Genomic DNA, 23,611 nt, shown 5'->3' with positions numbered 1-23,611 from the left:
AGTCCCCTGGTTCTTACACATGCCCTATGAGATTAATAATGTAATCTTCATTTTAGCAGAAAAGTAATAGAGCCAGAGAAGTTACACATTTGCTCAGTCATATAGCTAGTTCGATGTTTTGACTTCAAGTTAAAAAACCCTAACTATAAAATCACCTGAATGACTTTTCCCCCCAGATTTTCAGTGTTAGACCGTTTTCACCTAGAAAATATGAAACATTTTGGTAGTGACACCCAGGCTTTCCATAAAGTAACTTCAACCTACTTGTCTTAACGTGTTTCCAGTCACTGCAGAAACTGGCCACCCTGTGCAATCAGACCCTCCGTCTAGATCACCCTGCTTTGCTCACGTCCCCATGCCTTCCTCTGTTCTTCATTCTGCCTATTTACAACATCCATTCAGCCTCTGCTTTAATTTCCTAGTGGGGGATGTCAGGGTGGAATTGAGTCTCTTGAGTGAAGAAGTGTTTATTTCCTGTAGCAACTGAGAATGTTGCTTCAAGTTTGTGCAATTAACCTTTCTTACGTCCGTTTGGGGAAAGTCTATGTAAGTTGGGATTAGACTTCAAGAGAAAGATCTTCGTAAGGCAAACCATTTAATGCCATCTAATGTTACAAAATCAGAGCTTTGAACCTCCGACTTATATTTATGGGAGGGTTTTTTAACTAAAGCAGTGAAACATCTGTTTAAACGGGCTGAAAATCAATAATCATTGGTAAGGAACTGAAGATTCTGCTTATGTACCTGTCAGTGGGTTTGTTGCTTACTGTTCTTCTCACTGACAGTTAGAGATGCCTGTCAGTGCTCAGGTAAGATTGCCAACTACTCCGTCTTTTTCAGACTCACATAAAAGTTTGGGCAATAATTAGAGCTATACGTAGTTTGCTTGCACTAATCATCAATCCATAGAGGTTTGTCACTGAGGTGGGAGGTGGTCATTAATAAGGCCAGTCATGGAGAAAGATGAAACCCAGAGGAGGGAGTGTTTTGCCCAAGGTCAGACAGGAAGTTAACACTAGAGCCAGAAGAACATGTCCCTGAATTAGTCAGGCCAGCATTCATGTTCATGTTAAAGGGAAAAGATGGAGCACTCAGGTTCAGTTTTTTTCTTTTTTTTCAATCTTTCAGATTTGTTTTGTTAACTTTATCAGCCCCTGAAGTTTACCTGTTTTTAATAGGCTACTCTATAAATTTTCTTATTTTTAAAACTAATTTGGTTTTGTACTTTTGTCTATGAGAAATGATACTTAAAAGTTTTTTTCCTGTAGAATTCACTTTACTAATTTGGGGAGATTTTTTGACATCCAAAATAGTAAAGTTAATACAAACATTTGATTCTAATATGCCACTATGGCCAAACTCAGTAAATCAACTTGCCTTTTATTCTCTGCTATTGTCCTAATGATCTGAGCCCAAGACAACATTGCATGTCTTCAGCTTGTTTGCCCTTCTGTCCTCCTGGCTTCCTCACGTCCTGCAGTGAAAGTCGGCTAGTTTTCAAAGCAGCCTCCAAAGGCCAATTCTAGTACTAAGATGTCATCGAATACCTTTGATTTCAGCCAGCCAGCCTTCCTCCCTCCACTTAATGGCCCTTCTACCATGACATCCTGTGATGATAGTTTTTCACTCTTTCTCTCCATTCGTAAGTAATATTGCCCTCTTTAAATTTCTGGAGCAGTTGTTCTCACTCTGCTTTCCCTTAAATGCCAGGCTGAGAAGTAAGCATTTTGTTTTACCGATAAAAGGAGACCCTAAAGTTTCAGGGAGGGAGGATGATATTATTTTGGCAGAGGTATGAGAAATAGATTGGAGGAGAATTTACAAAACTTGGAGAAGCCAGTTAGGAGACCATTTAATGATCAAGGAGGTGGAGGGGGACGGAAAAAATCAGTGAACTGGAGCAGTGTCAGTGGGAACGAACTTGCTGAGCCCAGAGGGGCTCCAGGGTTTAAAGGTCCATTGGCCCAACAGTGAATAGGATGCTGGGGGCAGGGGAGAGTTGACCTGGGTGACTGGAGGGGAGATCAGGGGAGAAGTGAGGTGCTCTGCCCAGAGAGCGGCTCAGGAAGAGCAGCTGAATCGGGAGGAAGATGGTCAGCTTTGCTTGGGACTGGCTGGACCAAAGGACTCAGGCAGCACGCATTCCTCCTATGTGCACACTGACCACTCTTCCAGCCACCCTTCAGCCTGGCTGTCACCTCAGTGGAGAGAAAGCCTGGCAGCCTGCAGTTTTCCATGAACAAATCAGAGAAACACTCATATCAGAGCCAGAAGAGATGTCTTGGGCCCATTTTCCTGCCCCCAACCATATAGAGGAACCTGAGTGCAGGGAGGAGCAGAGACTTACCTTGGAGGCAGTGGCAGAGTCAGGACTAAAGCCCAAGCCCCCAGTCTAGTGATATTTCCAATCCCACAAGGGGCCTCAAACTTCTACAGAAGCCATGGATTAACTCGGAGGCTCTCTATTTTTTTTGTATTCGATTTATTTTTCCTTCAGACACTATGTTCCTTAAGAGCACAGCCTCGGTTTTCCCAATTTTAATATTTATTCCTCCATCTACTCAATAAATACTGGTTTAGCATCTATTACATCATTTAGTATCTATTCCAGGCACTGAGAACACAGTGAACAACAGAATGAAGTTCCTGTTCTCCTGGAGCTTACATTCCAGAAGGGAGAGTTGGATAATAAGCATAAAATGAAAATAAATACGTGCTATTTCAGTTGGTGATACACGTTACAGAAAAAATAAACTAGGGAGATGGGATTCAGAGAATTCTGCGGTAGGGAGTGGGGGAGAGGGAGAGGGAGAGAGACTGTTTAAACCACAGGATCAGAATGATTTTAAAAAGCCATATTTTCTATAGCCCTGAAAACTTTATGGGCACGAGGATGGGCCATGGAGAACTGACTAAAATTTCTCATTTAAGCAAATTTCAGTATAAGTCAGATCCACTCTGACCAGAAATAAATATGCTTGAAACAATTTACTTACGTTCATCTGAGAAAAATGCATTTAAATTCAACCCCTTTTCAGTGTTTCTGTATTTCTTTGGGTGTATTATTCATATATTTCATTTTAAACAAAGTAATGTAAATGCATTTTGAATTTTGGCATTTATAGTAGATATTCATCAAAAATTTGTTTTAATTTTGAATTATTAGTTACACTTTTTTCTGGATATCTTTTGCTATTTGTTTATTTGAAAATTTATATATAAATATACAGTTGAAAAGAACAGAGATGCATACATCAATGTAATAGGCAATGGATTCTAAATAATATAATGTCTGTGTCTGTTTTAAGAAAAGGATTAATTTTCCACCTAGCAAAAAAGTTGCCAGAGAACATCTGCTGTCATTTTGTACTTCTGAAACAAGATTTCTGAGCCCAAATTCTTCACTTCTTCATTTGTACTTGAAAGATTCATTAATTCTTGTTATTGGCCATTCTCAAAACTGCCAACTAGAAGACTTGTCTAAATGAATTCATCATTATATCTTCTGTCAGGAATACTAGATTCAAACTCTCAGCTATTGAATTGTGGCTTCATAATTTACACATAATGTCTGTAAAAACAGTATGTGCTCCACCACTGAAATGAAAAGGCAAAACCAAAGCTCTGTGGTTGAGTTCATCCTCTTGGGCTTTTCTGACTTTCCTGAACTCCAGGGGCAGCTCTTCGGGGTGTTCCTGGTTGTTTACTTGGTGACCCTGATGGGAAATGCCATCATTATAGTCGTCATCTCCCTGGAACAGAGCCTCCACGTTCCCATGTACTTGTTTCTCCTGAACTTGTCTGTGGTTGATGTCAGTTTCAGTGCAGTCATTATGCCTGAAATGCTGGTGGTCCTCGCCACTGAAAAAACTTCAATTTCATTTGTGAGCTGTTTTGCACAGATGTATTTTGTTCTTTTTTTTGGTGGGACTGAATGTTTTCTCCTGGGGGCAATGGCTTATGACCGATTTGCTGCAATCTGCTGTCCTCTGAGCTACCCAGTGATTATGAACAAAAAGGTTTTCATGAAATTAGTGATATTCTCATGGGTCTCAGGGATCATGGTGGCTACTATGCAGACCTCGTGGGTTTTTAGTTTTCCCTTTTGTGGCCCCAATGAAATTAATCATCTCTTCTGTGAGACTCCCCCAGTGCTAGAGCTTGCATGTGCAGACACCTTTATGTTTGAAATCTACGCATTCACTGGCACCATTTTGATCATTATGGTTCCTTTCCTGTTGATACTCTTGTCTTACACTCGAATCCTCTTTGCCATCCTGAAGATGCCATTGACAACCGGAAGGCAAAAAGCCTTTTCCACCTGTGCCTCCCATCTCACCTCTGTCACCCTCTTCTATGGCACGGCCAGTATGACTTACTTACAACCCAAATCTGGCTACTCCCCAGAAACCAAGAAGCTGATGTCTTTGGCTTACACGTTGCTCACACCTCTGCTGAATCCACTGATCTACAGTTTGCGAAACAGTGAGATGAAAAGAGCTTTGGTGAAATTATGGCGAAGAAAAGTGGATTTACACACACTCTGGCTGTGCTGAGAAGCCGTGTGATATTTGGTCACTGCTCAGTGGAACTCTGTTTGAATTTTACAAATGGCCAAATAATCTGCATTTCTTGGTATGAACATGTTTAATTTGTTGAGTTTTCCAAATTCAACAATATATTAGGGATCCCTTTCTTTTGATAATGTATTGTTGTCATTCATTTTTCATAGATAATATGTTTTCATGACATATAATACAACAGTTTATCTGTTTCTCTACTATAATTATCCAAGTTGTTACTGAATTATTGTCATTAAGATTAAGCTTCAATAAACATCTAGTTCCATATGTTCGTATGTGCTGACATTTTATCCCTGTGTGATAGATTCCTCAAAGTGGGTCTGATGGGATGAAGAGTATGTATGCTTATAGATTTTAATAGCTGTTGCAGAATTACTTTTCAAAATCATTGTAACTTTTCAAGGGGGGAGGGCATAGCTCAGTGGTAGAGTGTGTGCTTAGCATGCACAAGGTCTTGGGTTCAATCCCCAGTGCCTCCATAAAACAAACAAACTAATAAATAAATACCTAATTATCTCCCCCCACCGATTTTTTAAAAAATAAATAAAATTTAAAAAACATTATAACTTTTCAGACTGATCAGAAGGCTCACTCTGCTGCTGTAACAGGGTAGAGCTTCAAGGGACCAACTATAGATGAGATTTTAATTTCTGGAGTGAGAATGTGTTCCATAAATGTGTAAACAAAGTATAGCTATTTTTGAGAGACCAAACTATTCCACTTCATGGATGCACACAGATTATAATTCAAAACAGGATTTCTCCTGATATTTTCCCGTATATTTATCCAGCGTTGGTGACCAGAGAACTCCATGGGGACTTCCTTAAGTCTCACTTGATAGTTGTAGTATCTTTTTCCCTTACAGACCACTGTCTTTAGAGACTTTTGTTAAATTTCCCCTGATGGTCCCAAATTGCCCTCAGACACTTTCGGTATAAATAAAAGATGATTCATTTTTTTATTGTGGGAAACTAAGTAATGAACGATTTGTGCATCTTTCCTATGGTTCTTGAGTCACATCATTAACTGTGTGATCTTCCCCGAATAATTTCTCATCTTGCAATATTTGGAACAGTGAATGCTTGCTTCCTCTTTTAATGTTGCCCTTTGCAAATAGAGAGGGTCCTCTTTATTGAATCTACACCGCGTGAGCTCCAACTGTCCTTAGTTTCTGCTCCAGGGACGGTATTAAAGGGACATAACACTATCTCCATTGTCATTCAGCTGTAAGAAAAACACATTTTGATTACTGCTGCCTCTGCCAGAAGAGTAGAGACACACAACTGGTCAGTTTCACAAAAATTAACCTCACCATCAAATGGTCGTAACCAGTCTGAGTAGCAGCCAAATGCTGTATAATCTTTTCAGTAGGATATTAAACAGGCATTTGGAAGTACTTTTTATCAGATTCTGTCTCTGGTGTCCTGAAATTTCCTTCTCATAGCCCTTAGAGGGGCCAATTATAAAAGCCATTCATGGGGGAAAAAAAACCTCTGAAAGCCTAATCTCAAACCAAAATGTATAGCTTCATTTGTCCACATATTTGTTGATTCAAAGAGTTTTTGCTAAGATGACCGCTGACGGGGCGGTGAAGGAGGAGCCGAAGAGGAGATCGGCGAGGTTGTCAGCTAAAAGTGAAAACGAAGCCAAAAAAGGCGAAAGGAAAGGATAAATCTTCAGACAGAAAAGTGTAAACAAAAGGGAAAAAGGGAAAACAGGCCGAAGTGGCTAACCAAGAAATTAAAGAAGATTTTCCTGCAGAAAACGGAGAAACTAAAAATGAGGAGAGCCCAGCCTCTGATGAAACAGAAGAGAAAGGAGCCAAGTCTGATTAATAGCACTCACCTGGTCTTATCAGTGGGCCCTGTCTCCCTTCTTGTACAATCCAGAGGAGTATATTTATCAACTATTTTGTAAATGCAAATTTTATAGTAGCTCTAGAAACATTTTTAAGAAGGAGGGAATCCCACCTCATCCTATTTTTTAAGTGTAAATGCTTTTTTTAAAGACGTGAAATCATTTGCCGGTTGTTTATTTTTTGATACAACCAGAAAATAGCGGGATATTGAATATGGGAGACTTTGATTGTCTTCGGTATCAGCTTAACATGCCATAATGGGGGAGGGTAGTTTTTATATCCTATAATACAGAGCATAATTAAATTGCAATTTGGAGTCAGTTGTGCATTTAATGTCTTGAACACTTTATTTTATTTATTTATTTTTTTTTTACATTTTTTATTGATTCATAATCATTTTACAGTGTTGTTGAACACTTTAAATTGCATCTCTTCCCATGTTGTTTTTGGTAGAGATGTTTCCTAAAGCAAACCACTTCTTGATCTTGGCTCTCCTGGTCAGAATTTTGTGCACTCTGTAACATCTTTGGTCGTGGTAGTCCAGTTTTCCTAGTAACTTTGTTAATGTGCAGTGAAGGATTGAAAGTTTGAGTATGCAGTGTATATGATATTAAATTGTGAATTGGTGGGACTTACGATGTAACAGCATATCAACACTGGATGATATTGGTACTTGATACCCTGTTAAGGAAAATTTGCTTCCACATTTTAAGCTTCTAAGTCACTGGAATAACTGTTTGGAAAAGAATCACAACTACATGATTTTTTTAGATTTTTGGTACATATGTTAAGAATTGTGTACAAATTGAAATGTCTGTGTATTGATCCACAGAACAACCAATAAAATCTCAATTGTGAAAGAAAAAAAAGGCAAATGCTTCAAAGAAGTTAATCTTCACAGTATAGAATCTGTTTGTTTTTTTCACATTTTATCCTAAAGTTAGGCCATCTTCATCTTCCTTACTTCTGAAGAGTCTCACCTGTCCCCTTCCCCAGCTGAGGAAAGCAGAAGAGAATGTGGGAGAATGAAGGAAAGCTCCTATGTTGGGGTAGCATCTTGTGGGAGGGGGTCCAATGGGCCCCTTGGATGACCACGGAGTTGGTCATGAGGTGTCCCGTGGGAGTCTGCCCTATGACCCACACACTTCAGAGGAAACTTTAGAGGAGCTGCTGCTGAAACTTTCTCACTGTGGTCTTCATACCAGTTTGAAATATGCATTTTGAACCTGTATTAAAAGTTGGCTTTATTCTTTTGATTCTGCATTTAAAGTTGCCTGGCTGGTTTTAGGTACATTTTGTAGCTCCTACCTCTTCCGTTTCCATTATAGGGGTCTTAAACTAAACTTACTGTGGTAATTATTTTGCAACACATACATATATCAAATCATTAAGTTGTGACTTTAACGTAATAAAATATTCTATATCAAGTATTTCTTGATAAAATTCGAAGAAATAAAAAATGCAGAATAAGTATACATTACTCATTACTGCCAATTTAATATGCATAAAGCATAGAAAGCATGGCTTAATGGAAGCTATAGGAAAATGCAACAAGGATTAAGAAAAACTAGTTTCCTATACTGGTTCTGCCACACTCTAGATAATAATAGTAGTAGTAGTAGTAATAATAATAATAATAATAATTTGGGATCTTTTAATAATCAGTTATTTAACAATACTTATAATAATATTCAGTTTTTTATCTAAATTTTGCTTTTGTTTTGGAGTTTTTTCCAGGGGGGAGATAATTAGATTTATTTATGTGGTTTCTCAGTGGAGGTGCTGGGGATTGAACCCAGCACTTCGTGCATGCTAAGCACGAACTCCACCACTTAAGCTATACCCTCCCCTCTGTTCTGGAGTTTTATCGCAAAGTATGTTCCATGTGTGACTGCCAAATGCTTGCATTTATTGCTGTTTTCTCTCTGACCAATACTTTACCACTTTTTGTAAAGATGTCAGAAACATTTTGGTAGGAAAATGTACAGAAGCAAGGTAAAAAGTGTTCTTTCTGTCCCACAGTTACTCTCTCATTACCATCCATTAAATTAAAATGTTATTAAAATCTTGCCACGTCCATGTCTTTGCTTTCTGTTTGCTTTGTCAGTCCTTGAAGAAGCTATGTTAAATCTCCATTTTGATTTTTAAAAATAAATTTAGTACTATTGGCTTTGAACTAGTTTGGTATTAATCTTCTTTCCCTTTATCCCTTTCCATGTATCTGAAATGTATGGATCTAGTCTAATACACACCTAGGAAGGGGTACAAAGCATGACTCCACATCTTGATGACATTTCACAAACTGCACATCCCCTGTGCTACTGTCACCTACATCAAGAAATAGAAGATTTCAGTATGTCCGAAGTTCCCCGGGATGGGATTCACAGAATATGAATCATGGAGAGCACATATTAGGCAGCCTTCCCCATGCCTGGAGCATGTGACTGCTCATGCATGGGGTGTCATCCCACCATGGTGAATGATATGGGAGGAATCCTTGGATTGATTTTGTGATGAAAATCTTTTCTTCAGCACAACTGGTACATTTCCCACTGGACACAGATTAGATAGAATGAATCCCTAAGTGGTGTTGTCAGCCTTGTTGCTGCCAGGAAGGGTGAGCTTCCTTGAGAATGAGACAACCTACTCCAGGAAAACAGCAAGCGGAAGTGAACAAAGGTAACCTGCATTCTGGCTACATCGTCCAGTTCTGGACAAAGTCAGGCCTGCAGATTCATTCATCACTTCAGTCTCCTGGGACTGAGCCAGTGGCTTCCTTAATTATTCAAGCCAGTTTAGACTGATCCCCAAGTCCCTTGATTTTCACAAATACTTGATGAGATTAATAATATTGTGTTTATTTTATAGAGAAAGTAATAGAATCAGAGAAGTTAAATGAATTTGCTCAAATTATACAAACTAGTCCAGATTTTGGATTTCCAGTTTAAAAATTCTGTCTGAAGTCAATTGTTATGACATTTTTCTCATAAAATTTTCAGTGCCTCTGTACTTCTACTACAAATGATCAAAAGTTCTTGGTCGGGAGGGGACAGGTGGGAGGCCATCGAGGCTCTTCACAAAGAGGCCCCCATCCACTTGCCTTAACCTGTTTCCCAGCACTGCACAAACTGCTCATTCCATCAAATCACTCGTCTCCCTCTGGCTCTCCTGCATTTGCTCACACGTTCATCTCTCTGATCTCTTCTTTCCCCGTATACAACCTTCATTCAGCCTGTTTCCACTTGCTATTGGGAAATAGAGTCCCTTGTCTGAGGAAGTGTTTATTCCCCATAGGAATTTGAGGAAGTGGTGCTCCAGGTTTGTGCTTTTGAGCTTTCTCACCTGAGGAGCCAAGTTCAAGCTCCTTTAGTTATTATGCAAAAATACAGGAACGCATGTACGAAGTGACTGCGAGTTCTCCAGGGATGGGTTCTCCAGGGCACGTGATTCAATGTCATATAACGTCTTAGGATCAATGGACTTGAATCACTGAGTTGTGTTTATGGAAAGGTGGCTTTTGACTAGAGGTAAAATTTCTGATGCTGTAGCATGAATTTTAAATCGACAGACTCAGTAGGTAAGAAAGTGGAGATTCGGCTGTGTGCTTGTTAGTAGGTTTTCTATTTACAGTGCATCCTCAACTGATAGTTGAAGATGCTTTGAAGTGAAGCTCAGTGCTCAGGAAACACCAGACACAGCTGAAATATTTGACTCAGTAGACTCTTTGGTGTTGATGTTAGTCAGTCTATTCTCTTCATTTCAGAGAAAGGTTCAGGCAACAATCAGAGATGTGAATTTAGTAAATAAGTCTAACTCCAACTTTTTTCAGCTGTAAGGATGAAGCCTGGAGAAGGGGGTGATATGCCCAAGTATTTTATATCAATAAGTTATCACGACAGCATCAGTCTTCTAAGTTATAGAGAAATCGTGGACCATCTGTGGTCATTTACTCTTTATCACTCAAGAAACTTTTGTTCCTTAACATGCTTACAATCAGCCCCCAAAGGTTTCATTTTATTTATATTACACTCTAAATTTTCTAATTTCAAAATCCATCCACTTTTAAATATTTGCAAATGAAACACATTATTCTTTTTTTCTCCATTAGAAATATGTTTTAAATGTTTGATCCTATGACTATACTTTACTAATTCTAGGTGATTTTTTAATATCTTAAATATAATTATTATGGTTAATGCATTCCATTTTAATGATGATTTACTGAGAAATAAATCAGTTTGCCTTCTAGTGTCTGCTGACGTCCTACTGATCTGCACTCAAGACATTCAATGTCTTCAACTTGCTGTATCCTTCTGTTCTCCTGGGTTCCACAGCATATTTCTGATGGTTTTCGAATCATCACACAAAGGCCAACAGGCCTCCACTGTAATGCTAAGTTGTCATCAGATAACTTTGCCCTGAGCCAGTCATCCATCCCCCTCCTTCTGCTTTCCTCCTTCCGCTGATGGCAGTCTGCGATTCTGCTTCTTCACGCTCCCTCCCCCATCAGAAGTGCTCAGCACTTCACTGAAAGGTCTACAGCACTTGTTATCACCTCCGCTTCCCAACAGTGTGTGTGCTGGTTTCATTTTCCTTTTAGACACTCTATTCCTTGAAGGTTTTGTGGATTTTCCTCATTTTTTTCTTCCTTTATTCATCAAATATTGGTTTAGTGTCTACTATGGGCCAGGGGCTGCTGTAGACATTGTGAAAATAGCAAAGAACAAACAAAATCTTTGACTCCTGGGGTTTGTATTCTAGTGAGGAAGTTAGGTTTTACATATACATTTTTATATAATGTCAATTGGTGGTAATGGAGAAAAATAGAGCAATTTATAAGAGCTAGGAATTAGAGAGTATGGAGGTAAGGATAAAATGCTCTCTCGTGTGGTTGTGGGGTCCCATGTGTGCTGGAGGTCACTGAGCCTAGAAAATGGTAGGTGCTGAGTCAGTGTCATTCAACACTGAATAGTGATTAAACGAACTTCTTTGTGAGAAAGAGAGGAGGGAGAAAGGTGGGGGGGAATGTTTAAATCACAATTTCAGAACGATAAATATTGCACTTTTTTTTAGGAAGTTAAACTTCTTTTGGGGGGGAGGTAATAGATTTATTTATTTACTAATGGGGGTACTGGAGATTGAACCCATGACCTCGTGAATGCTAAGCAGTCTCTCTACTGCTGAGCTATACCCTCCCTCCAAAATGGACTTTTCTTAAGTCATCATAACAAGGATGAGCCGTAGAGAATTTATCCTCGAAATTTCCCATGCAGGCCAATCACATATTTAACCAAATCACAAAAAGGGATTTTGAACAAGATTAATAGTTATAATAAATACCAGTCAACTATGCTGTAACTTTGAATTATTAGACTATTACCAAAATTTTGGTGGCTTTCTTTTTCCATTTGTCAACCTTTTATACTTTATTTTTTGCAGCCTTAAATTTCATATTTATGTAAAATTGAGAAAATTAGATGATACTGGTAGCAATGTCATGGGAATGGAACCCAAGTTATGAAATACTTCTGTTTGTTTTAAGGCTACTTTCGTTTTCCAACTACACAATGTACAAGTTGCAAAAGAAATTTCATATTATTTTGTACTTTTCAGACAAGATTTCTCAGCCAGACTTCTTCACTTCCTCCTTTTTATTTGAGAGATTCATTCGTTGGAATAACTGGCTATTCTTCAAAATTGCCAAACTGAATTTCTGTCAGGATGGGTTCCTTGTTACATCTTCTCCCAAGAATATCTGGGGTGAATGCAGACACAGACTCTCAGCTATTGGACTATGACTTCATAATTTATATACTATGTGCATAAATACAAAATATGCTCCACTACTGAAATGAAAAGGCAAAATCAAAGCTCTGTGGTTGAGTTCATCCTCCTTGGCTTTTCTAACTTTCCAGAACTCCAACAGCAGCTCTTTGGGATTTTCTTGATTATTTATCTGGTGACCCTGATAGGAAATGCCATCATTATAGTCATCATCTCCCTGGAACAGAGCCTCCACGTTCCCATGTATCTGTTTCTCCTGAACTTGTCTGTGGTTGATGTGAGTATCAGCGCGGTCATTATGCCTGAAATGCTGGTGGTCCTCGCCACTGAAAAAACTTCAATTTCATTTGTGAGCTGTTTTGCACAGATGTATTTTGTTCTTTTTTTTGGTGGAACTGAATGTTTTCTCCTGGGGGCAATGGCTTATGACCGATTTGCTGCAATCTGCTGTCCTCTGAGCTACCCAGTGATTATGAACAAAAAGGTTTTCATGAAATTGGTTATATGCTCATGGGGCTTAGGTTTCACATTAGGTACTGTGCAAACATCATGGGTGTCTAGTTTTCCCTTTTGTGGCCCCAATGAAATTAATCATATCTCTTGTGAAACCCCTGCAGTGCTAGAGCTTGCCTGTGCAGACACCTTTATGTTTGAAATCTACGCATTCACTGGCACCGTTTTGATTATCATGGTTCCTTTCTTATTGATACTCTTGTCTTACACTCAAATCCTCTTTGCCATCCTGAAGATGAAATCAACCACTGGGAGGCAAAAAGCCTTTTCCACCTGTGCCTCCCATCTCACCTCTGTCACCCTCTTCTATGGCACGGCCAGTATGACTTACTTACAACCCAAATCTGGCTACTCCCCAGAAACCAAGAAGCTGATGTCATTGTCTTACTCACTTCTCACACCTCTGCTGAATCCACTGATCTACAGTTTGCGAAACAGTGAGATGAAAAGAGCTTTGGTGAAATTATGGCGAAGAAAAGTGGATTTACACACACTCTGACTGTGCTGAGAAGCCGTGTGATATTTGGTCACTGCTCTGTTGAACTTTATTTAAATTGAATAAATGATGAAACAGTTTGCATTTTTGGTGTGAGTATGCTTGATTTTTGAGTTCAACAAATGTGACAATATATAAGGGACATCTTTATGTATTAATGTTTTATTCTTTTTCATAGACGCATAATTTTCCTTACTACTGGGTACAGCACAAATTCTTCAAAAAATTATTTGTTGGTGTTCATACATTGTGTGTAAATGTTTTGTCCCTTTAGAGAATGCTAAGTAAAGAACCTAGTTATGTACATTCATAAATATTGTTGCTCTAACTTCTGCAGAACAGCTTTCATAATGTGGTTTTGATGGATGAAATCAACTGTTAAGTTTGACTTTCATCAACATTATCTTAATACCTTAAAAAATGATATTTACAATTTTAGATTCATTTTGAAAACCTATACTGCCCCACTGACTGGTTTGAGCTTCAAGAAGCCAACAAATAAAAAGATGAGCTTTTTAATTTTTGAGTGAAAATCTGTCCATGAATGAGGTGAAAAGAACACCTATTTATTGAGAGGACTACGCTGGCTCTATTCAGGGACCTACAGAGATTATAATCCACATGATATCATGCCTAGATGATAAAGCTTCTTGGTTGGTGAACACATCCACAAACTGGGAGAGTGATGCTTCTGTGCTCAGGACCCTCTCAGACCTCACCCTGTACACTTTTCATCTGGCTGTTCATCTGTGCTCTTTATCATATCCTTTAATAAACTGGTAAGTATAAGTAAATGCTTCCCTGATTTTTGTGAGTTGCTGTAGCAAATTAACTGAACCCAAGGAGGGGGCCATGGGAACATCTGATTTGTAGCTAAGTTGGGCAGAAGTTTTGGGTAACCTGGGGAACTTCTACTTGTGATGGGCATCTGAAGTGGGGTGAGAGCAGTTTTGTAGGACTGAGCCCTTACTGTGGGACCCGACACTATCTCCTGACAGTGTCAGAATTGAGTTAAATCGTAGGATGGTGACACGGAAAATTCCTCTGTGTGGAGGAAAAAACCCTATACATTTGGTGACCAGAAATGTCCGAAGTGAAGTGAAGTGAAGTGTTGTGAATGTGGTAGTGAAGTGTGAGCGTAAAGAACAATAACAAGTGAAAAAGAGCAGGACCCTGTGCCCCACCCCCTGCCTCTTGTTTATGGAAAAGCTGACGTCTCCCAGGTCTCCCTGAGTCAGAGAAGAGCAGGCGCAAGCAGGCGAATAGGACAAGCCTGCAGGCATTGGGGGAGGACTCTGACAACCCACCTCAATGATTAACTGAGATTACTTCCCTACTTCCCTTTAAACTTTTCATGGATGAACAGAATCTTTGGAAATGGTGTTTTGAGGGAGAGGCTGGGTCCATCAGGTTGCAGGTATACCGGTTAAAAGCAACTTTCCATTTGTTACCACGGATGTTACCCTTAGGACCATACTCCTGTCCCTTCCTCAACTAGAAACCAGTTACTCTTACCTAAGTCTTAGGAGGCAGCTGCAGAGAAGAAACAAGAACTGGTTAGAACTAATGGAGTCCAGGATGGTGGAGGATTTGACTTCTAGTGGACCTTGAGCCTCATAATACACCTGTTGTAATTATTAACATGCTAAGTGACCCACTCACCAGCGCCAAGACAGTTGATGATTGCCATGACAACCACTGGAAAAGCCCACTCAAGGACTGAAAAGCCTGTACAAGGACTGATTGGATCAATCACACCAGGAAGGAGAACACGAAGACAGAAGCCTCCCATAAAAGTCCACGTGGCCCGACCTGGGCCGGAGCTGTCCCTACCAGCCACCTTAGCTGACGGCTCCCTAGGGGCTGGAGTGCCTTATCCTCCCTTGTGCATTTTTCTTCTCCCTGCTCAAGCACTTTCCTTTCTTTTTCTCTTTGGAGAAATAAAAGCAGCTTGCACTCTGTCCCTCTGCTTCAGCTGTGCATTCTTTCCAGCTGGCAGGCAAGGAGCCACACTTTGGTGGGCCTCCTAATTTAGGGGTCTCACTCTAGGCTAACACAAATAGAAAACTGAGGCTTTTCACTAATGCACAGCCTTATCAAAGTAATACAGCCTGTGACATGCGACACATGAAGACATGTCAAATGCTGCAGTCAGCTTCTTAAAATAAGGAGCCTTTTGGGTTTCTGAAGTCCCTTGACTTGCTCCCTGCCAACAGGTCACAGACCTGTCCTTTCCTTTGCATAATGACATAGGGTCTTGGGACGCCTTGTGACAGGGCAGATCCAGAGGATAAGGAGATATACTTTACTGTATATCTGAGTAGGCTGAGGATCTGAGGAGGCATTGCTGCTCTGCTAATTTCTTTTTTTCTCTTTGTTGGCTGTAGCAACACAGTTTTATCTGGTCCTACCATATACGTAAGTAGCCTGCTGAACCAAACCTGCATTTTATGCAGTTATGGTTGTGCCAAGCTGGCTTATTTTCAAGGGCTCTGCTAGGAAAATGCCATCACTGACTCAAAAGCATGGCCCTTCTGTTTCCCTGAGGTCTAAACAGGACCAGTTTTTCATTGTATAAAATGTGGAGATTACCAGGCACTGTTTCACAAGGTAGTGCAGATCAGGGCTACACCCATAGCTTTTCACAAGTATGTGCATAGTTCCAGAGGAAGGCAGAAAGCAACCACTCTAAGCTGCGATTTGGAGATCATGGTAGCTGGCATAAAAGGGTAGGTTCTGCAAATCTCCTTACGGCCTCCAGAGGGACTCCAAATGCCAGGGAGAAGATCAGAGAAACGCTCAACTGCTGTGCTCTGTCAACAAAATGCTTTACGGCAAGTGCTCAGTATCTGCCAAACAAATAAACTAAAGCCAGTAAGAACAGGACAAAATGGATTTCTAGGGATGGCTGTGTTATATGTCTAATCAACAACTGTCAGCCAAGCTGTTAGAGCAGGCAGAGTGCTAGATGTGAACACAGAAAGTGGGGCGCGGGTCAAAAGACAGGAAACCATACAGCTTGTGAACAGCAGAGGTCCTTGGGCAGACAGAGAAAAGCAGGAACCTCCAGACTGACAGGAAACCACACATTTTGGGGCGACAAGGGTCCTGGAGGCAGACAAAGAAACGTGGGAAAAGGCAGGAGTCTCTGGTGTCCAAATGTAACCTTTTGCTCATTATGTCCTCATTACAATAAAATTAGCCTTGCAGGTAGAAGTACCCATCATGCACCCACAGAGTGACAATTTCCATCAAGACAAAATAAGGACAAAAATCCCCCCTCCCTTTGGGGAGGTGGAGCTGGGATGAAAATCAGGAGATATGATCCCCAAACCCTTCCCTCCTCGATGAATATTTTGTGCATTCATTTTCCCACCCTACATAACCAGCTTGCCAAAGAAACTCAGCGCAGGTACTCACCTGTGTCTGCCCGCTCTCCCCTTGAGAGTGTACGATCCCTTAGTGAATCCTCACCTTGCTTTCTTGACCTCTGTGTCTCTTCTCTGAATTCTTTCTGCCGTGAGACAAGAACCTACTCTCTGATAACCAAGCCTTATTTACTTCCCCTGAGCAGCGGGCGAGCCAGAACAGCTGTGAGGAACTAGAGATGACAACAGCCTAGTTCCCTGAAGTCCTGAAAGGGCAGCAGTGCCACAGGAAGCCCTGTGATGCCAAGGTCCTGAGAAGCAGCAAGATGATTGTTTCTTAATTCTGTGTCATCACTGATTAGGACTGTGTAATTTCTTAGAGCCTGAAGTACACAGATATCTTGCGTATTTCTACAGTTATCATTAAATACAATTGTTACAGATTGAATTGTGTCCACCACCAATTCATAAGTTGAAGTCCTACCCTGGCCCCAACTTACATGAGAACCTTATTTGGAAATAGGGTCGTTACAGAGGCAATCAAGTTAAAGTGAGATCATCAAGGTGGGCCCTCATCCGATGTGACTAGTGTCCTTATAAAAAAGGGGAAATTTGGGTACTGACATGTACAGAAAGGGAAGAAAATGTGAAGAGACATAGGGAGAAGATGGCCATCTGCAAGCCAAGGAGAGTCCTGGAACAGATCCTTCCCTCGCAGCCTTCAGAAGGAATTAACCCTGCTGACAGCTTGACTTTGGACTTCTAGCCTCCAGGACTGTGAGATGATCAGTTTTTGTTGTTTAAGCCACACAGTGTGTGGTGCTTTGTTATGGCAGTCCCAGCAAACTAATTCATGGGTATTCTGGAAGGATGTTTACTGTCTATTTTTTATTGAAATGTAATGCTTGATCATTAAAGAAATTTGGTAGAAGCCTCATGACCTGAAGTCAACCAACCAATATTTTGGTATTTATCTATATATTTAAAAAGTACAATCTGAACTGGAATCTGATGACAGGTTGTGCCTGCAGGAAAGAGCCTATGAGAGGAATTTCTTCTCTGCAATGATGCGATTATTTTCATAATGAAGGCTAATAGTTAGTAATTAAATCATTGGCCTTAACTTCATATAGATTCCATCATGAATATTAAACACTCTACTCACATTCTTGAAGGCTCTTTACTTCAGAATTTTAAGCAAATATGGTTAGCTGAAATGCCATTTCCCTTGAGGATTCTTACTATGAGTTGGGAGCTGGGTCAGCTCAAGCTCTGATGGTCCTGTTGGAGAGTCTACATCTCTATTTTTTTTTAACTAAATGTCACCATTCTTGAGTTCATAGTTTTAATGAATGACCAGAGTGATTATTTTTGAGAAGAATAAATGGGTGGAATATTTTTAAAAGTAATTGCACAACTGAGAATGTGGTTTTGTTGCCTTCACACATGTATGACAACTTGTCTTAGTGACATTGCTTTTGATCACAATTAGTTTTTCTTAGCAGTCAGAGACTATTGTCATTTTGTTCTGATACTCAGTGTTTGAAAGGCTGAGGCCAACCTCACTAGCATTCATTTACTTCTGCCATAGATATTTATTGAATATGACCCTAATATTCAAATAAAAAAATAGCCACAAATTTTGTTTGGGTTTTTTTCCTCCACTCAGCTCAAATGCTTGCAGACCACAATTTCTGCTGCTCACACTGTGGTTGGTTTAAGAGCAGAATATGATACAGTCAGAGCCAGAAAATACAAGGGGTCAGCTTTTTCCTCCTAGAAATTCTAGAGAAGAAAGTCTTATTCTTCTTTGATGAACTCAACTAAGAGAGAATGTAAAGCTTAATGTTGCTGGTGACTTTTTTGTTTTTTCCCAGCCACCAGGATAAAACGAGGAGCAAGCATGTCACAGGTTACGAGACAGGATGAAAGGGAGCAGGGCACAGCCATTCAAGGAATCCTACAGCAATTAACATCAAAATGGTGAAAGATTCAACCCTCAGTAGGCCTTGAGGCTCAAGATGATGAGAGATTTAACTTCTAGTAGATCTTGAGCTTCATTATACGTTCATTGTAATATATTAACATGGTGAATAACATGCCCACAGGCACCATGGCAGTCCCAAGGCTAGCCACAAAAGGTCAAAGAGTGGGAAACGGCTAACTTCCTGGGAATTCCAGCCCCTTCCCCAGGCTACTTAGACTGATCCTTCCACTTATTAGCATAATAGCCCATAGCATAATTAGCACCAAGCCCATAAAAACTGGCAACATGGCCTCTCTGTCTCCCTCTTCAGAGGCGGCCCACTCTCTGTCTATGAAACATGTACCTACTTTTAATCTGAGCACCCAACCCCCATACCTTGTGGCCTTTCTCTTGCCTTTCACTATATCTCTCTGAATAAATCTACCTTTACTCAACTGTGGCTCGCTCTTGAATTCTTTCCTGCACGAAGCCAAAGACCCACACTTGGCGGGGCACATCCCAGAAGCTCAACCGGAGCCTGGGATAAGGCCCCCCTCACGCCCCACGTCTGTTTTCCTGCATCAGTTAGAACTGATAATTATAAATAAATGGGGAGACTGAATAGACAACTGTCAGATCATGTAAACTATAGAGCTGTGACCCACATGCTGTACTGCAATCAGCTCAGAACAGTCAGGACATATTCAACAACTGCCAGTTTCCCTAATTTTTGGTCAACAAGTGCCATTTCCTTTTTTTTTTTTTTAATCACTGACCCCTCCAACTTAGGGCAACCAGAGAAAGCCATGTAAGGACCCTATGGGGCCTCCCTGGGACAGACCCTTCCCTCATACCCTCTGCTTAAGCTCTTCTCTGAACTACCTAGAAAATTGTGTCTGATGTGTATATCCTGAGTTTTTCAGATGCTAAAACCACCACCAAATGGAAGAAATTAACTACTTGATGATCATGAGCACGTAGCCCCCAGAACTTCTGGCACCTAATGATTGACGATCATCAACCAGAGAATTGTGTACAGCTGACCATATGCCCTGGGACGCCCCTCCCTCAACTGGCCTTTAAAAATGCTTTGCTGAAACCCTTCAGGGGGTTCGGGGTTTTTTGAGCATGAGCCCTGTAGTAAACCTTTCTCTGCTCCAAATGCCAGCATTTTGGTTTGTTTGGCTTCTCTGCATCCGGCACATAAACTTGCGTTCGGTAACGCCCAGACCAATCACAAAAGTGCCCACTTCTAGTCAGCCACCTCCAGTTTTTATCTTTGTACTCAAGTGTGGCTGGAAAAGACCCAGATGTGGGCTGAAGCCGAGGCGACTTCACAGCAAATGGACTGTCAGTTGGTGACTTCAAATAAAAGTAAATTAACTTAAAAATGATTCCATTAATGTGAGTAATTTGGGTGTAAGATACAGTTTCTCTTGGGAACTAAGAAGAAAGGCAATTCACTTTAAAAAGTTCATGTTTCCCCTTCCTTTGACTTCTCAGCTAGGTCGTAAGAGGGGAAAAACCAGGCATTCACTGCTCATGAAAATGCTTTCAGTCTTTGTTATTGCTGTTTCTAATTATTAAGTGCTTTTTAAATGGTACTATAGTCTTTGCTAATAAGCTCTGGACTTATGATATCTGGCAATTTACAGTATATCAAGTCATGTTCCAAAATAAAATTATAGCTAATCTGTTTTTGGTGTTAGGTCTTCTAGGTGGACTATTTCTCTGCTTTTCTCATTATCCAGAAACAGGGACAGATCACCCCAGACATCATGATAAAGATGTCCCAGGATGAGGCTGGGGTGGCCTAAAGCAGTACCTGACAAGAGTAGGGCACAGACACTTCCATCTTAATAACTGAAGCTTTTCTCTTGGTCTACTGTTTTGTTTATATTTTGTTCAGGTATAAAGCTATTCAATGACCAATTTTAACTGTGATTTTGTTTAGAGCAGTGGTTCTTAAAGTTGCTTTGGGGAACTTAAGGATACCCTGAGACCCTTTTAGGGGTCCTGTGAGATCAAAATTATTTTCATAATAATATTAAAATATTATTTGCCTTTATCTCTTTCTCCCATATAGAATTTTCCAGAAGCTACATGATACATTATATCATAATAGGTTGAATGCCAAAGCAGATATGAGAATTCAGCTGTTTCCTATTAAGCCAAATAATAAAGAGATTTACAAAAATGTAAAGGTGCCACTCTTCTAAATATTTTTTGAAAATATAATTATTTTCTATCAAAATATATCATTTCTGTTAACATGTAGTGGGTAATTATTGTCCTTTTAAAATGAGTTAATAAATAAATATTTTTTAAATGTCAATTTTTAATTTCTAAAATAGTAAATATCAATTAATACAATCTGTATGTATACACAAAAACTCTTTGAGGTTCTCTATAAATTCAGTGTGTAAAGGGGTCCTGAAACTACAAACGTTTGAGAATGGTGGTTTAGAGAATTTACTGTAGGCAGTTTCTCAATGATTTTAAGAGGAGGACGGGTGTCCTGCCTTACTTGGCATTACCCACCCTACCCTCCTGCTAAAAGAAAACAAAAGGCAGCAGAAATACATGTGCTTACAGGTCCCTGGTCTCTCAGTGTCAGACATGCCTCTCTGTACAGTTGATCTGTTTCCTTGGTAACTCATCTGTAGCCGACACCTGTGGCCTATTAACAACCTCCCTAGGCCACTGGATTTCACAGGGCGATGACTGTCTGGGAATAATTAGGGAACTTGGTAAGGAAGTTTCCTCATGCAGGAAATTGGTTCCTCTGGAACTTGTTAAACATTAACTCCACAGCCAAGATCCTGAAAACATTTACTGAAATTAGGAAGAGTGTTCAGGTCCTCTGGGGGGCACTTACCAAGGGTGAACAGTGTCAGGAATCAGGGACTATGAGTTCATTCTTACAGGTTTAGGTGTCAGTGCTAAGCGCCGATGAGGGAGCAATTAGGTTAAAATGACTCCTGACTTTCTAACAAAGTCACACTTTTGAGCCTTTCCCTGGGGTTAAACATTGGTTGAGAGCAGGGGTGTGGGATGTAATTAAAGTCTACTTTAAATCCAGATGTTCCCCTTCCCTGAGCCTCTGTTGCCGCCACAGATGTTAGTAAGGCTGTCACTCGGAGAAGTTGGCTCAACTTCAGACAGTCCCAGTCAGTCGTGGATTTCTGACAACTTGATCAGTATCAACTCCAAGTAAAAAGCGATAGCGTTCTCCCAAGCTAACACTTTGAAGCTTGAAGAGTTGTCTAATGTAAGCACTGGGATCTAAGGTAAAAACAAAACAAATCTATAAGCAAAACACCGCTATCTTTCCCTTGAAACAAGTGCTGAGAAATCAGCAGAAGTGAAAGGAACTAACAAAGGGTAGAACACAGAGGCTTTCTACCTTGATGACACATCCTGTCAGCCACGGGAGGATTCCCTGCTGGGCTGCTGTCTGTGGATCCCACCCAGTTCTGCACCACACTAAGCACAGCCCTTTCCAAAGAGTGGCAGGTCTGACATGAAGAATGGCAGTGCTGTCCTCTCTTCCTGAGTGTCATTCAGATGCTTTACAGATGGCCTGAAATGAAAAGCAGTTTCAGTAGCACCTAAAAGATCACCAAATTACATTCAAGAGAGTATGAGAAAACAGGGAGAACATTTCAGTATGGCAAATTTGCAGCAATAGAAGAAAAATAAAGAAGTTTGAAAATATAATAAATAATACTTTGAGTGCCTGCTGTGAGCTGGGCGCTGGGCAAGTGCTTTGTGCTCTTTCAGTTGATGCTCTTAAAGGTCCCATAGCTTGGTCTCTCCTGTGACCTTTATTTCACCCGAGGACATCTAAGTGTGCAGAGCTTACCTATCGTCCAAGGCTAAGCAGCAGAAGTGGAAATAAAGCATCTTTCCATTTAACTCCAAGGTCAAAGTTTTTGATGGCCAACACGCATCACGTCCCATTTACTTCTTCATTCAACTAACGTATACTGAGGGGGTCACTCCATGCCAGACCCTAAAACAGGGAGACAAAACAGACATTGTTCCTGCCTGCATGGGGCTTGTGGTAAATAGCAAAAGACATAAGTCAAATAATACACAAATCAGCGTATCATTGCAAATCACGATACACATTTGAAGGAATATATAATACAAATGAATTATACGTATATACTGTATAGACATGTTATGTATGTATACATGAACTTGACCTAGGCTGGAGAAGAAAGACTGCTCCCAGAAAGTGGTATTACATTCAAATCTGAAGTTTAAGTAGGAATTAACCAGGGAGTGTGTGGAGGGTAGGTGTTGGAGAGAGTGTCATGGGCAGAAATGACAGAGGCTCTGTGGCAGCAAGAAGCAAATCCAGGCAAAGAACCCAGAGAAATTCACTGTGTGATATATGACTGGAAAGATAGCAGGGGCCAGGCATGTAGGAATTAGTGCTGTATTAAGAAAACTAGTGAAAGGCTCTATTGCTATATTTTATTTTTAGTTTTTGTTTGTTTTGAAATTTTTTGGCTGTTTTTCTGGTGTGAGAAATATTTCACATCTGGAGTAGAAGGAAGAATGTGAAGAATATTCATGTAACCACTACCAAACTAACACATTATAATTGAATAATGTTTTTAAATAAAATGAACTCAATTATCACTTTTTTTGTAGCTATTGAATTTTATTTATTTTTTAATTAAAAAAATTTTAGGGGGGGCTGAAGGTAATTAAGTTTATTTATTTTTTTAATGGAGACCTCGGACATGCTAAATATATGCTTTACCACTGAGCTATACCCTCCCCCTCTTCAGTTATCATTGAAATCTCTTGTATACTCCACTGAAAATTTTTAAGCCAAGGACAGACATGAACAGATTTGTATTTTGAAAAGATCTTTGAGAAGTTGTGGAGTAGAGAATGAATTAGAAGGAACAGTGTGGATACAGAGATTCTGACTGGCTGGCTACTCAGGCTGTCTATGTGAGGGGCAGGTGGGCTGGACTGGGGTGATGGCAGAAGGGACAGGGAGAATAGAGAGATTGGGGAGAT

General features: G+C 40.2%; 2 protein-coding genes and 1 pseudogene across 2 annotated transcripts; all 3 read left to right on the top strand.

The window, feature by feature from the left end:
- Positions 1 to 3,602: 3,602 nt before the first annotated feature.
- OR10A3 (olfactory receptor family 10 subfamily A member 3) lies at positions 3,603 to 4,657 on the top strand. Its single transcript, XM_006203623.4, has one exon. It carries the CDS (start codon positions 3,603 to 3,605, stop codon positions 4,554 to 4,556), a length of 954 nt encoding a protein of 317 aa, XP_006203685.3. The 3' UTR covers positions 4,557 to 4,657.
- Positions 4,658 to 6,153: 1,496 nt separating this feature from the next.
- On the top strand, positions 6,154 to 6,545 carry LOC102542856 (non-histone chromosomal protein HMG-14 pseudogene; annotated as a pseudogene).
- A 5,747-nt stretch (positions 6,546 to 12,292) lies between these two features.
- Positions 12,293 to 13,237, top strand: LOC102542690 (olfactory receptor 10A6). Its single transcript, XM_006203489.3, has one exon. It carries the CDS (start codon positions 12,293 to 12,295, stop codon positions 13,235 to 13,237), a length of 945 nt encoding a protein of 314 aa, XP_006203551.2.
- Positions 13,238 to 23,611: the final 10,374 nt, after the last annotated feature.

This window comes from Vicugna pacos, chromosome 10 (assembly GCF_048564905.1).
Source record: "Vicugna pacos chromosome 10, VicPac4, whole genome shotgun sequence".
Taxonomy (NCBI): domain Eukaryota; kingdom Metazoa; phylum Chordata; class Mammalia; order Artiodactyla; family Camelidae; genus Vicugna; species Vicugna pacos.
This window is presented reverse-complemented; position numbering and strand designations above follow the sequence as displayed.